We start from the raw sequence: 15,837 nt of genomic DNA on the forward strand, positions 1-15,837 counted from the left end.
AAAATAAAGGGTAGAATTTCCTATCAATATGTTTTAAATATCATGAGAAAAACTCATTTTCATATATAGCCATCTATTTTAAACTATAAAGCTTTGTATATGGAAATGTTTGTTTTGGGTTTTCTTTGATGTTTGTTAAGTTTACAATAAAATAAATCTACAACTCTACCTCTCCAACCCCTCCACCTCTTTTTCTTTTCTTTTTTTAAACAAACAGCAAAACTACTGCAATATAAGATTGCTAAGTGTTTTTAGAGGCAATCAATCCCTTTTTTGGTATTTTGCTTAATCGTTTTCAGGCATTCTGTATTGTGGAGAGTATAATGAATTAAGATCGGATTTTATACTGTTTAAACAAAATTTACAAATTAAAAAAATAAAGGAACAATAAACACATTAGGAAATGAAGAAAAGAGGAAAATGTTACTTGATAGATTTAATTTTATCATACCTGAACTTAGATATTCGGGTCATACTGTGACACTTCAGCTCATAGGGATTAAAAGGACCATGAAGTAGTACCTTCACATACAATATTAAAAACAAAACAGAAACAGAATTATCAATGAACAGGATTACTTTTTTCATTATACTTCTTAACCTCTCCCTGTCATTATGTTCCAGTCAAAAACCCCATTTCCAGAAATTACATTTTGAATTTTCAACTAGAAGAGACATTCTTAAGTTATAAAAGAAGACAAACAATAATGGTGGGGAGCCTTAATTCACTGAATTTTTGTCTTAAATTCCATAAAAATTACATATTTAATTACATACTAAGAAAAATCTTTGACCAACAAATTTTAACACCTTCAATGAAAGCTTTGTTAAAAAAAATTCATCAGTGAATTTTACATTTTTGTAGAAATATTACACAAATGTGAGGTTTTGTAATTTTGTTTTTTTTTCCATTTATCCCAAGGCTCAAAGTCTTTCTAACTCCATGGAGTTCACAGTAAATTCTCTGAGTTAAGAAAGAAGCAGTACTGCTAAGTCCATTTTCCTTCCTTATTAGAAACCCCGGGAAATGAAAAAAGGGTGGTGAAGTAGCAACAACCAGGCAAGAAACTTTCCAAATTCTTGGAGCTAAGATTTACTAACAGATCCCATTCTATTAATTAAGAACCTCTTTTGTCAAGGAAGAGACAAACATTTATACCTGGGATGGAATTCACAAAGTTTACTGATCTGCAAAATATTGACTAAGCCTAACTTGCAAATCATACTTTTTCTGAAAAGATAAGTTTTACATTAATTAAAACAACAAAAATCCACTGTGCTAGAGTACAGGAATACAAAAAAGAAAAATGACATAATTCACGGAGAACTTGAAATCTAACAGAGAAATAGGAAGATACAGATTCAAATAAATATGATACAAAAGAAAGTAAGTAGGGGTAAGGAGAGATCTAAAATATTCTAGGAAAATTTAAGAAAGAAGAAATTACTTGGGGGGAAAAGGAACTAGAATTAAATGTCCATGGAATTTAGAAATTTCAAAGTTACAGGCCTAGGATAATAATTTTTTAGAGTATTCAAAAGATAATTTATAAAAATTACCTTACAATTTGGGGCACCAAGTTTATTGGCAGAAAAGCTGTCTAACAATATTCGGATCAGAAACTTTTCATCTTCTTTACTGTGAGTTATTGGTGGTATAGTTGCACTGGCAGCATTTTCCACTGACTTTGAAAAGAATTCCTTCAGCATTTCGTTGTTTTGCTAAACAGAATTATAAGAAAAGCTTATCTTTTAATTTACACACACAAAGAAAATTATTTTGATCCCTCCATTTCCATTAAAACTCCAAAGAAAGAAGACAACAGCACAATCTCATGGGGTTATCAAATTTGCGGCACATTCCTCATATGATCATAAATCATTGCATTCAAGAGCCATACTCACTTGCTAGCTAAGTTGCAGGAGAATTCAGTTGTACACTTATCCCTTGGGTGGCTATCATTTTCATACATATTTGCTCCTTTTTCCCATGCTTACTCTCTTAGGTGCATCAAGGAAACACCTTACCCTGTCTTCTATAAAATGGGCTTGTTTTAAAGTTTTATTTATTTAATTATTATTGGTTAAAATACTACAGAAAAAAAGCCAAAAAAAAAAAATAATAAATAAATAAACCCCAAACAACAACAACAACAACAAAAAAAAAAACCAGCTGCAATGTCCCCTTCATATCTATCAAAGAAATGGCTTGGAGATACAGGCACATTAATTCTTTAAAATTTAAAAAAAATTTAGCAAAACGTGCTTATCTTATATTGGATTACTTGCTGTCTAGGGAAGGAAGGTGGGGGGGGAAAGAGGGAGAAAAATTTGGAACACAAGGTTTTTCAAGAGTGAATGCTGAAAACTATCTCTGCATGTATTTTGAAAAAAAAAACCGCTATTATCAAAATAAAAAGGAAAATATTAGCAGAAGGTTTGTATCTTTATCTCTTATTTTGTAAACAGGAAAACTGAAAGGAACAATAAAAACTCACATTTACATGGTATTTTAAAGTTTGGAAAGCCCTCTGCCTATAACAGTAATACTCTAAAGTTATAAGTATTCTCTCCAATTTTGAACATTACTATGAAGATTAATCAATGTCAAAACTGGATTCAAACTTGAATATCCTGACTCTCAACAGAAGAATCACTTTTGCTTCTCTGGGGCTATTTCCCCATCTGCAAAAACAAGGCAAGGTTTGGATTAGAAGATGCCTACAGATACCCCTAGTGTTCTATCTGTAATGTCAGAACAAGGATTTATAATCCAGAGTTTCCTGGCTCCTTCATGTTACAGATCACAGAGTTGTTGGAGCCTGAAGGGACCATATATGAAGGTCACTCTATTCATCTTACATATGAAGAAAGAGGTCTAGAGAAGAAATGCCAGATCCACTGTTATATAAACTATGAACTACAAGAGTCATATGAACTGGGATCATCAACTAAGAGAAAGACACAAGACCATTTTAATTATATGTTGCATCCAAGAAGCAGTTAGTAATTCTCCTTGCAACTGTTAAGAACTGTTTGGTTTCCCTCAGAGAGAAAATGATGTAGTCAAAGGACTGAAACTCAAAAAAGACTAGATCTCGTCACACTGATTTATGAGCCATCAACATGGATGAGATCATCAAATCAATGGAAGGTGATATTATCACCAAAAGAAAGTAAAAGAGTGTGCAGGACAGAACTTTTGGAATTTATGCAGTTGGATGACAGGATATGGATGATAATGTGAAATAATTGCAAGATAAAAGACAGGGAAATGAAACTATGCAAGTGGGGCCATTTTTCTCTATGTAAGGAAGGATTAAAAGAAATGCCTTTTTCACATGATGGAGGACCTCTGTGGCAGATCATTTATATTTGATTAGACAAAGTCATTATTCGCACCCACCTGCAATAGCCCTCCTCTTTGCTTTGGTGCAATATTTTGGCTAATGGAAAAACCTTTTTCTCTACAAAAGAAAAAAATCTCTGAGTATGAAGTATTTTAGATTGTAGGATCATAAATTCAGAGTTAGAAACTTTAGAGAGCATGCAATCCAACCCCTTCATTTTTCAGATCGGGAAACTGAGGCACCAAGAGTTTAAGTGATTCACTCAGGGTCACACAACCAATTAATTGACTTATTTATTGATTGACTGACAGATTGCAAGAGAACTCTGCCAAATATTTTTGTTAAAGCTTTTTATATTTATTTATATATGCATGAATAATTTTTTAACATTGACCCTTGCAAAACTTTTGTGTTCCAAATTTCCTATCCTTCATCCATTCCCCTCCCATAGATAGGAAGCAATCCAAATATGTTAAACATGTAAAATATGTTAAATCCAATATAGGTATACATATTTCCAAAATTATCATGCTGCACAAGAAAAATCAGTTCAAAAAGGGAAAAAAATGAGAAAGAAAACAAAATGCAAGCAAACAACAAAAAGAGTGAAAATGCTATGTTGTGATCCACACTCAGTTCTCACATCACAGTCCTCTCTATGGGTGTAATTGGCTTTCTTTGTCACAAGCTTATTCAAACTGGCCTCAATCATCTCTCATTGTTGAAAAGAGCCATATCCATCAGAATTGATCAATTTATAATCTTACTATTGCCATGTACAGTGATCTCTTGGTGCTGCTCATTTCACTTAGTATCAATTCATATAAGTCTCTCCAGGCCTCTCTGAAATTATCCTGCTAGTCATTTCTTACAGAATAATAATATTCCAAAACATTAATATACCATAACTTATTCAGCCATTCTTCAATTGATGGGTATCCATTGTTTACAGTTTCTTGCCACTACAAAATGGGCTGCCACAAAAATTTTTGCACATGTGGGTCCCTTTCTCTCCTTTATGATCTCTTTGGGATATAAACCCAGTAAATACTCCACATTTTGATAGCCTTTTGGATAGTTCCAAATTGCTCTCCAGAATGGTTAGATTCATTCATAGTTCCACCAACAACATACTAGTGTCCTAGTTTTCCCACATCCCTTCCAACATTCGTCATTATCTTTTCCTGTCATTTTAGCTAATCTAAGAGCTGTGTAGTGGTATCTCAGAGTTGTCTTAATTTGCACTTCTCTGATCAATAGTGATTTAGAGCACCTTTTCATATGACTAAAAATGGTTTTAGCTTCTTCATTTGAAAATTGTCTGTTCATATCCTCTGACCATTTGCCAATTGGAGAATGGCTTGAATATTTATAAATTTGAGCCAATTCTCTATATATTTTAGAAAGGAGGCCTTTATCAGAACTCTTAAATGTAAATTTTTTTTTTCAGTTTACTACTTCCCCTTCTAATCTTGTCTGCGTTGGTTTTGTTTGTACAAACACTTTTTAACAATATAATCACAGTTATTTATTTTGTGTTCAATAATGTACTTCAGTTCTTCTTTGACCACAAATTCCTTCCTTCTCCATAGCTCTCAGAGGTAAGCTATCCTTTGTTCTTCTAATTTGCTTATAATATCATTCTTTTTTTTTTAATTCATTTTTCCAAATTATCCCCTCCCTCCACTCCCTCCCCCCGATGGCAGGTAATCCCATACATTTTACATGTGTTACAATATAACCTAGATACAATATATGTGTGTAAATACCATTTTCTTGTTGCACATTAATTATTAGCTTCCGAAGGTATAAGTAACCTGGGTACATAGACAGTAGTGCTAACAATTTACATTCACTTCCCAGTGTTCCTTCTCTGGGTATAGTTATTTCTGTCCATCATTGATCAACTGGAAGTGAGTTGGATCTTCTTTATGTTGAAGATTTCCACTTCCATCAGAATACATCCTCATACAGTACTGTTGTTGAAGTGTATAGTGATCTTCTGGTTCTGCTCATTTCACTCAGCATCAGTTGATGTAAGTCTCTCCAGGCCTCTCTGTATTCCTCCTGCTGGTCATTTCTTACAGAGCAATAATATTCCATAATCTTCATATACCACAATTTACCCAACCATTCTCCAATTGATGGACATCCATTCAACTTCCAGTTTCTAGCTACACCAAAAAGAGCTGCCACAAACATTTTGGCACATACAGGTCCCTTTCCGCTCTTTAGTATTTCTTTGGGATATAAGCCCAGTAGTAGTACTGCTGGATCAAAGGGTATGCACAGTTTGATAACTTTTGCATATAATTCCAGATTGCTCTCCAGAATGGCTGGATTCTTTCACAACTCCACCAACAATGTATCAGTGTCCCAGTTTTCCCACATGCCCTCCAACATTCATCATTATTTGTTCCTGTCATCTTAGCCAATCTGATAGGTGTATAGTGGTATCTCAGAGTTGTCTTAATTTGCATTTCTCTGATCAGTAGTGATTTGGAACACTCTTTCATATGAGTGGAAATAATTTCAATTTCATCATCTGAGAATTGTCTGTTCATATCCCTTGACCATTTATCAATTGGAGAATGGTTTGGTTTCCTATAAATCAGGGTCAGTTCTCTATATATTTTGGAAATGAGACCTTTGTCAGAACCTTTCCTTTTAAAAATATTTTCCCAATTTGTTACTTCCCTTCTAATCTTGTTTGCATTAGTATTGTTTGTACAGAAACTTTTTAGTTTGATGTAATCAAAATCTTCTATTTTGTGATCAATAATGATCTCTAATTCTCCTCTGATCATAAATTCCTTCCTCCTCCACAGGTCTGAGAGGTAGACTATTCTCTGTTCCTCTAATCTATTTATGATCTCATTCTTTATGCCTAAATCATGAACCCATTTCAATCTTATCTTGGTATAGAGTGTTAGGTGTGGGTCAATGACTAGTTTCTGTCATACTAATTTCCACTTTTCCTAGCATTATTTGTCAAAAAGCAAGTTCTTATCCCAGTAGCTGGGGTCTTTGACACTAGATTATTATAGTCACTGACTATTTTGTCCTGTGGACCTAACCTATTCCACTGATTGATTTCTCTATTTCTTAGCCAGTACACCAAATGGTTTTGATGAGAGTCATACAATTTATATGAAACATATATATATGAAACAAGATCTAAACTCAGGTATTCCTAACTTCAAGTTCAATGTTCTACTCATTATTCATCATAGTCTACAATTATGACATATGTAATTGGAGGAAAAAAATGTGAAACAGAGGGAGAAGGGAAGAATCTCATCCGAGGAAAAGCAACTCTGATCTGGAGACATTAGAACAAAAAATGGTAATAAGAAGTTGATACCCAAGATACATTAGGAGGAGTAAGAAAGTACCTAGTTAGCTCCCTTGGTGAATTAAAGTCATAAGGTTTCAATGATCTACATTTGGGGCACCAAAGACCTGGCAAAGGAGGTCAAAAATCAGAAAGAAAGGTTTGATATATATGTATATATGTACTTCAGAATATTCACAGCGGCATTCTTTTGTAGTAGCTTAAAAAATGGATGCCCACCCACTGGGGAATGACTAAATAAACTGTGGTACATGAATATCAATTTCTATCTGTAAGAAATAACAAATATGAAGAATTCAAAGAAACATGGGAACTGACCTGATACAGGACTAGGAAAACAACATATACAATGAAAATAACATAAGTAACATAAAACATAAAAGAAACTTAAGTATTATCTAATTATAATAACCTAATCCAGCCCTGGAGAAGAGATGAAAAAATGCAGCTTCCTTTGCTCTTTGCAAAGAGAGAAGTTTCTTATGGGTGTAGAACACAATATGTGCCATCAGGTATGACTGAAGTATTGCCTAGTTTTGCTACACAACCTTCCCATTCCTTTAAAAAAATTTATTGGCCCAATAGGTAGGGAAAGGAAATATATTTTTTAAAATGAAGGTGATATAAAAACTAAAGATATCACTAGAAATTTAAAAGAAAAGATCACAGTATCCAAGAAAAATAACATAGGACTGAATATGGGTAGAGGTTTTTCATATTTTCAAAAAAAGAAAAATTAAGCAGAGGTAACAAACCACAGACCAGTAAGCTTGACTACAATTCCTGAAAAAGTCCTGGAAAGTATCATTCAAAGGACAATAAACAACAAGAAAAGGAAGTGGTGATCCCAAAGAGCCAGCATCCTTTGGTTAAGTGTTTGGATTTGTAGGCATACCACAGTAATTTAACTCTTCTTTGACAAGTATCTCTAAGCTGGTTGATCACAAGAATGCTATAGATATAGTTTTCCTATTATATATGTCTCTCTTAATTAGAGTAATTCAATATCATACTTCTTGGATTTCTCCCCTCTACTTCCCGCCCCAGAAAAGTTTCAATATTTTTGAATCTTCAGATTTCCATTATCATTTAAATTAAAGAGGCAGGCCCTCTTAGCCTCTGCCTACCACCCAATTTTGTTGTTCCATTCTAGACAGCACCAGAGTCCCATTGAAGTCAGTATGAATTATGCCATGTCATCCAGTTAAGCAAAATTCCTTATAAAAATTTACCTACTTTTGATTCATAAGATTCTTCTGCTAATTCAGCATAGCATTCTTTGATAAGCACATCCCGAATGTTGACCACTTCTTTAATTCCAGAGTAACGATACACATCCACATGCAGAACACTGTGTACAACTGAATATACTTTCACTATAAGAGCACAGCCATTGACTAAAGCAGCGAACCTTTGGCTGGCCCCATAACTCCAGTGTTCTCCACATACAAGAGACTTGGCAGAAGGACGCATCTTACATATCTTGAATTCCAGAGCCTACAAGACAGATATAGGGGCAACAACATTTTATAAATTCAATTATTTGGCAAACATTTATTGAAGTCTTATACTGATGCTGGACATAGATATCAAAAAAATGAAGCCCTAAAAAGGCTTAGTTTAAGAATATACAAAACTTCACCTATTGATCATCTCAAAAGATATATGACCTTTTTTACTGTATATCTGACTCCTTGACTACACAAGTGTATTTAAAAGCATTTGCATAAAAGAAAATGCAGAGATAAGACAGGATTTCACATTTCATTTCTAAACTTATATTAATACTGTGTATATTTATGTTTCTTTTAAGAGATTAATGATTTCATTGATATGGATACAGCCTCTCTCTATCCCAATCCTTCCAAGGTTTAGTTTCCTGAATAACTATGCCCCACTTCCAAAACATCATTTGGTAGTCAACCTTTTGGTGATGAACCTCTTGTTAATTAACAAGGTAGGTCCTTAAATGACAGAAAACATTCATCATTAGGCTTGTACTCCATAAGCTTTTTTAATTTGGTTAGAAACTGCCAGGCATAGCTATACTATCTCTGAAGACATAAGAATCTCTGAAGATTTTTAAGAATCACTGGCTCATATATCAGAGTTATAAGGAACTTCAGAGATCATCTGATCGAATTTTCTCAATTTATACAAAAACAAAAACAAAAAACCCTGAGGTTTAAAAAAAATGACATGATTTGCCCAAAATCATAAAGTAAGTTCAGAGTCAATAAATCCTTTGACTTGAGAGATGTCACCAAAAAAAAAGGGATTTTAATAGTAGATTATAATAATATAGTAATGAAAAAAAAGTGTCTGATGCTTCCCTATATCATAGTAAGAAATATAAGAAACATGACCATTAAGCTGAAGAGTTGAGACTATGGATAGAAAATTAATACTTATATTTGACAATCTCCAAACCTTTTGCTGAGAGATAAGTAGTATAAGAAAACATATTTGAGGGATTTTTTATATCTGTAGAGGGAAAAGGAAGTTAGAAAGTCATTCCTCTTTTCACCTTACCTGAAATGGAAGCTCTAGAAGATGGCAAGGGATTTCCATTAAAAGATCTAGGCTTACATGTGATCTATTACCATAATCTACAAAAAAGACCTAGACAATAAAGAATCAGAAACAGAAGGGTAAGTAGAAATAAGTCATCAAAAGACTATAAAATTCAGGATCAAAAAGAATTTGTAATATAATAATACAGAATTGTGACAACAGTAATTCAGTGATTAAACATAATAGATCTAAGTAAATATAGATTCCCTACACTGAGTACCTTCCTTTAGTGAGTTACCAAGAACAATCAATCTAATTTTACTAACATCGTTTTCTAATAACATTATTTCCCACCTTTAATATGTATCAAAAAAGGTTTTTATCAATGTAAAAATCTTGTCTCATTTATCTTATTAAGCTCTTATTAAGTGAATAACATACCTCAGCAGAATTTCCAGAAACATATAGGATTTGAGCTCTAAAGTAGGTTTCTTTATTCAAATTAGCAAATGGTGCCAGACAAACTAAATCAGGATAAGGACGAATTGGCAAAGGCACCAATTTCAACTGGTTTATTTCAACTGTTAGCTTTTTCAGAATATTTGTGTTCTTTTCATCAATCCTATAACCCCAGAAGTGACCAACTTCTACAACCTTTTAAGAAAAAAAAAAGGAAACAATGTAATTAAAAAGGGATTTCTCTACCAAACCAAATGGTCAAAAGGCTTTTTAAATCACAAAATTTCATATATCATTATCTTTTACTTAACTAAAATTGTATTTTAAAGACTCAAATATAAAAAAATATTGAAAATACATGAATTATCAGCTTCACTAACAGCTCAAACATTTTACAATTCAAAAATAAGTAGACAATCACCTAAAGGGAAATAGTTATGCTCTATATATTTGGATAAAGTATTCACAACAATAACATAACATTACCCTTTGAAATAATATTAAATCAGAGTGAACTATATCATATTATATACTGACCACTAGCAAACTTAATTAGAATCTAGAGCTTCTAATAAAATATACAGTTTTCAATACAGTTGATTCAATTCAACTTAAAGGAAAAATACAGTCTTCTCAGCCCAATTTCTCATACCTCAGTGACATCAATAGTTAAGAGCAGGCTTGTAATTGCTTGTGACTGCTCTAGAGCATCTAATGAGATCTGCATAGTATCAATTGTCTGCTTCTGGAAGTCCACGTTCACTCTAAATAAATACATAACCTTTTTTAAAGTAATGTTACACAAGTCATTTTCATGTGCTTTAAATTATCATTATATTCTATACACAAATATGAAATGTAATATCTTAATTCAAAGTCACATATTAATGCTAAATTATAAAATTCATGGCATTTGAATTATTTAAACTTTAGTTTCTTTGTCAAAAAACCCCAGGATGAGTCACAGAAATCTAAATAAATTCTTTCAGAAAGCAACATTAGAAGATCGCCAAATAAACCATTTTTGCCACATCAAGACAAGACCCTTGTGCAGGAATTTGAAAAAGAAATATGATACATGATATTCAACAATTAAGCTGCGTGCCCAGTAGGCACATTTAAGTGGCATGCCTGAAATCTTTATTTTGTAAAATTAAATTCAGAAAATTAAAAAAAAAAAAAAAGCTTATTTCTAACGATCATGCCTTTTAGTTAGAGAGTAAGCCAATTAGATTTCAAAGTTAACCTACTCTTGGGGGGGCTAGGTGGTGCAGTGGATAGAGCCCCAGCCTTGAATTCAGGAGGACCCGAGTTCAAATCTGGTCTCAGACACTTAACACTTCCTAGCTGTGTGACCCTGGGCAAGTCACTTAATCCCAGCCTCAGGGGGAAAAAAAAAAAAGACAAAGGTAATCTACTCTTAAATAGGTGCTTGTCCTACAATTAGAACTAATTATTAACAACCATTGTTGTGCTTCTTGTCAAAGCCTCAAATCCAGATTCTGAAGGAACCTTAGTGGTCATCTATCCCAACCACATTCCTTTTACATAGAAGAAAAATGAGGCTCAGAGAAGCTAAATAGTTTGCTGAGGATTATAAAAATAACTTGGTAGGAAATTTGGAATTCAAATTCAGTGATCCCAAATACAATATATAAAAAACCAAGAATACTATAAAATAATATTTATTGGAAAACATTAAAAATATTCCAAGAAGTGCCTGACTTAATTAAGCCCCTCCTCCTATTCTCTGTTCCACACAAGGCTCTTCACCCATAACTGGAATATTCTCTGTCCACATTTCCACCTCTCGACTTCCCTCAAGTCTTAGTTTAGATCCCACTTTAAAGGTTTCCCACAAGACACCTTACCCAATCCCCCTTACTATTTGTATTTCCATCTATTATCCAATTTATCAAGTCTATATCTTGTTTGTTATATGGTTGTTAGCATTACTGTCTCTTCCATTTAGCTGTTCATTAAGAATAGGGACTGGTTTTTTTTCTCCTTATCCCTGGTGTTTAGCACAGTTTTGACATGCAATATCCCCTTAAATGTTTGTTGAGTGACCAGTTACAAAAAGAAGAGCATGATTTAACAAGTGGGCAGCTTAAGTGCTATGTTGATATTTGAGATATGCTAAAGAATTATATTAGTCCTCTGATCCTGGTGAATTCTCTACAGAGAATATATGAAAGAATGGGAAACTGTAAACTGCATGAGATCTATGCCAATGGGAAAATAGATTTCTTAAAATATCTGGACCCTAGATCACAGCCATTCACTGCAATCTTGATTAATATTTGAGATTTCTGATCTTACTAATTATATATCTTCTGCGAATATTCCCTTTCAAGGCTTTATAATGGCTCAGTAATGAATTAATAGACAAACTTAAATCAAAAATATTTCTCACTATAACATACTGAAATGTAATCATAACCTCTGCCTGAATATCTTCAAGAACAGAAAACATACTTCTAGAGGTAACCATTAAGGTAACTCATACAGTCTAGTTGTATACTATTTGCTACTATATAGAGTGTACATTTGCATTTCTGCAGGTTTCATTGCTACTAGTTCTCCCTTTTGAGACCAAACAGAATTATATCCATTTTTCTACAAGACAGTTAATTAGATATTTGAGCACAACAATCAAGTTCTTCCTGAGTCTTCACTTTTTCAGGATAAACACTTTCATTTTGTTTAAATGATCCTCATACAACAAACTCAAGATCTTTTACACATCCTGGATGTGATTTTCTGTTTGCTTTCTAGCTTATCTATGCACTTTATAAAGTGACAAGGTGAATTAAACACAATTCTTCAGATTAGGTATAACCTAATAATTCTCCAGATAGGTATAACTAAGATGGAAAAGAAGGGAAGTATCACCTTCTTTTTCACAGTATCTCATAGTTTTGTGAGTGACTATGTCACTTAGCTTGACTCATATTGAGACTTCGATCCATTAAAATCTGAAGTCCTCAAGGCTTCTGTGACTTAATCATGTCTTTCTCATCCTATAATTGGGAAATTAATGTTTTTGAAATTTAAGGGTAAGATTGGAGAATGTGTTTGTAAGGTTCAAAGGAAATGGATATAAAGCATTTTGAAAATTTTAAAGTGATATGTAAATATCAGTTATCTTTATTATTATTATTATTATTAGACACCAGGTTTACAGTATAGTAATGACTTCATTCCATGAACTCCCACTGAGATCAAGAAATGTTTATAGAACAATATAGGAGTGTGCCGGTATATATTTAATATGAAATGGAAACTGTTAATGATTTTTACTAACCACCTTCATTCTTCATTTACTCAAACTCCCCTGCTATCCAGAGGAAGCCAGATTGACCCTGGAATCAGAATCAGCCAAGCAAAAGATAAATTGAACATTTATTAAGCTAAGTACATCAGAAATTCATTGCAATATTTGCTTTCTGAACCTGGAACTCCCACTGCTATGCTACAGAACAAACTCTGACTGGCTCAAATTAGTGACTAAATCTGATATGACCTTCTGAAAATCACTATGCAATTATCACTACCCCGCCCTACCTATGATTTTTGTCTCAATATAACTTGATTAGACCACTATGGCATTATACCATCACCCTTTCTTATATTATCTTTATAATCCCTGCTGCCTATGCCCACCCCAACCTCAGTTCTAACTACGCTCCCTATACATACATGTCTGCCATTTTTAGCAGGAAGAAACCCATGGATATAACTTGTTTTTCTTGACTAAACTGGAAAAAGGCTGATATTAACAACTGAGCTCTTTAGGGGGAAAATGTGTACGCACTTTTTTGCATTAACAATAAAAGACAAAATAATGTATTATTTCTGAGGTGTGAATGCTCACATTGAAAATTAAATGGACTTTCACTGGCTGGTTAGATCTGACTCCAGCATACCTCTAGATAAGACTTTATGCTTAACTTTACTAAATTCTTAGATTAAGTACAAACTTATGGTCTGACAAGATCTTGACTCTGCTATATTCAGGATAAAATGTATTAATTATTCTTCAATGCTCAGTGCCATCCATAAATTTAATAAACATGCCATATATGCATTCATCCAAGCTACTGGTGAATATATTAAATAGCACAGGGACAAATACATATCCCTGGAGGCATTTTTCTGCCAATTTCCTTCCACACTGATAGTGAACATATTAGATCAGTCATTTATAACCAGTTATAAACCATTTATTTGAATAATATTATCCAGTCCACCTCTCTGCATCTGTTCCATTATAATTAATAAATTCAGCATTCTCATCACTTCCAGGTTAGTAACCCTGTTAAAAAAGGAAATGAAGTTTGGAGAGAAACTTTTAAGGTTTTCAAAGGGCTCTCTTCATAAGAACTCTAGTTCAAGTATTCTTATATTCATTTTACAAATGGAGAATCTAAAGGAGAATTCATATCTGGATCTTTTGACTTAAAAGTTATCAGTAGACCACGCTGATGTTCATTATAAATAATTTTCTATCACTGGATGGCAAAAAATGAGAAAGAACCTTCTCACAGCTCAAGGACAGTCATAATCAACTGATGCAATGTGAAGAATGCTTGGAAGTAAATCTAAAACCAGATAGTTTTAAAGAAAGATGAGACTCCCCCCCCCCAAGTTCTTTATGAAGCCTATATATGCATTTAAGAAAGTTTCAAGTTCAAGGCAAGAGAGTGTGTGGGAGGAAGGGAAAGAGAGAGAGAGAAAGAGAGAGAGAGACAGAGAGAGAGAGAGAGAGAGAGAGAGAGAGAGAGAGAGAGAGAGAGAGAGAGAGAGAGAGAGAGAGAGAGAGAAAGGGGGGGGTAGGTTAACTTCTACTGATAACACAACACAGGACTTATAGCAAAAAAGAAACTTCAGACTTTAACTCATATAACCCTAACAACCCTTCTCAGTTTATATATAAGGAAACTGGGGGTTCTGAGACACTAAACGAAAACTGCCTATTGTTCCAGGGGTTTGAAGTACCAAATTCTGAATTCTAACTCAGGCCCTCTGAGCATACGATCCATCACATCAAATGGCCTTATAATATGAAAATTAACAAGCTGGCAGAAAGAAAAATGTGTCACCACTTTTACCTTGTGTTCCTCAGCTTTGTAACTGTTCCTCCTTGTACTTTGCCTTCGATTTCTTCTCCAGCATGAACATTGAGTTCAAGTGAAACTTTTAGCTGAGACATCTTAATTGCCATATATACAGCAGGAAGAGTTTTAAATCTTTCTGTTGGATTACGAGAAAATTCTACAAATGCCCTATTCCCAAATAAAAAGAAAAATAATTATTTATTCAAAAAAGTATTAACTATATGTAATAACATCATTCCAGATCAGTTCTATTCCCTAATCAATCTTTCTGAAACTCACAGGAATGTTTCATTCTATAACACATTACTAGCATGTACTGAAGTGGAGGAGGAAGGGAAAGGAGTTAAGTGCCTAAAAATACAACAAATATATATATATATATATATATATATATATATATATATATATATATATATATACAGTGAGATCTTACTGAATTTATAATTCTTGTATATTTCTCTACTTTATGTATTCTATGTTTCTGGACTATCAGGTACACATCTAAATTGAATCTACACTATTTTCTTTTTTCTTTCTGTTTTTGTTTTTGAACTATATACAAAAATAGTTTTCAAGATTCTTCCTTGCAAAACCTTGTGTTCCAAAATTTTCCTCATTTCCCTCACCCTCTCCCCTAGACAGCAATACATGTTAAACATATGCAATTGTTTTTTACACATATTTCCACAATTATCGTGCTGCACAAGAAAATCAGACCAAAAAGGGAAAAAAAATTGAGAAAGAAAACAAAAAACAAGCAAACAAGTATATTGTGATCTACAGGCAGTCCCCACAGTCTTCTCTCTGGGTACAGATGGCTCTCTCCATCACAAGTTTATTGGAATTAGCATGAATCACCTTGTTGCTGAAAAGAGCCATGTTCACCAGAATTGTTCATTGCATATTTTGTTGCGGCCGTGTACAATGTTCTCTTGGTTCTACTCACTTCACTTAGAATCAATTAATGTAAGTCTCTCCAGACCTGAAATCATCCTACTGATAGTTTCTTTTCTTTTTTTTTTTTTTTCTTTTTTTTCCC

The 15,837-nt window shown here is 33.4% G+C and overlaps 1 protein-coding gene across 1 annotated transcript in view; it reads right to left on the reverse strand.

Moving 5' to 3' along the window:
* Positions 1 to 15,837, reverse strand: part of TDRD9 (tudor domain containing 9) — a 175,209-nt gene that overhangs the window by 14,546 nt on the left and 144,826 nt on the right. The window contains exons 24-30 of the mRNA XM_074291060.1: positions 14,793 to 14,966; positions 10,331 to 10,442; positions 9,661 to 9,873; positions 9,238 to 9,327; positions 7,942 to 8,202; positions 1,561 to 1,722; positions 452 to 522 (exon numbers count right to left, since the gene is read on the reverse strand). Of these exons, the coding sequence (XP_074147161.1) occupies positions 452 to 522; positions 1,561 to 1,722; positions 7,942 to 8,202; positions 9,238 to 9,327; positions 9,661 to 9,873; positions 10,331 to 10,442; positions 14,793 to 14,966 (1,083 nt within the window). The remainder of the gene's footprint in view (positions 1 to 451; positions 523 to 1,560; positions 1,723 to 7,941; positions 8,203 to 9,237; positions 9,328 to 9,660; positions 9,874 to 10,330; positions 10,443 to 14,792; positions 14,967 to 15,837) is intronic.

This window comes from Sminthopsis crassicaudata, chromosome 2 (genome assembly GCF_048593235.1).
Source record: "Sminthopsis crassicaudata isolate SCR6 chromosome 2, ASM4859323v1, whole genome shotgun sequence".
Taxonomy (NCBI): Eukaryota; Metazoa; Chordata; class Mammalia; order Dasyuromorphia; family Dasyuridae; genus Sminthopsis; species Sminthopsis crassicaudata.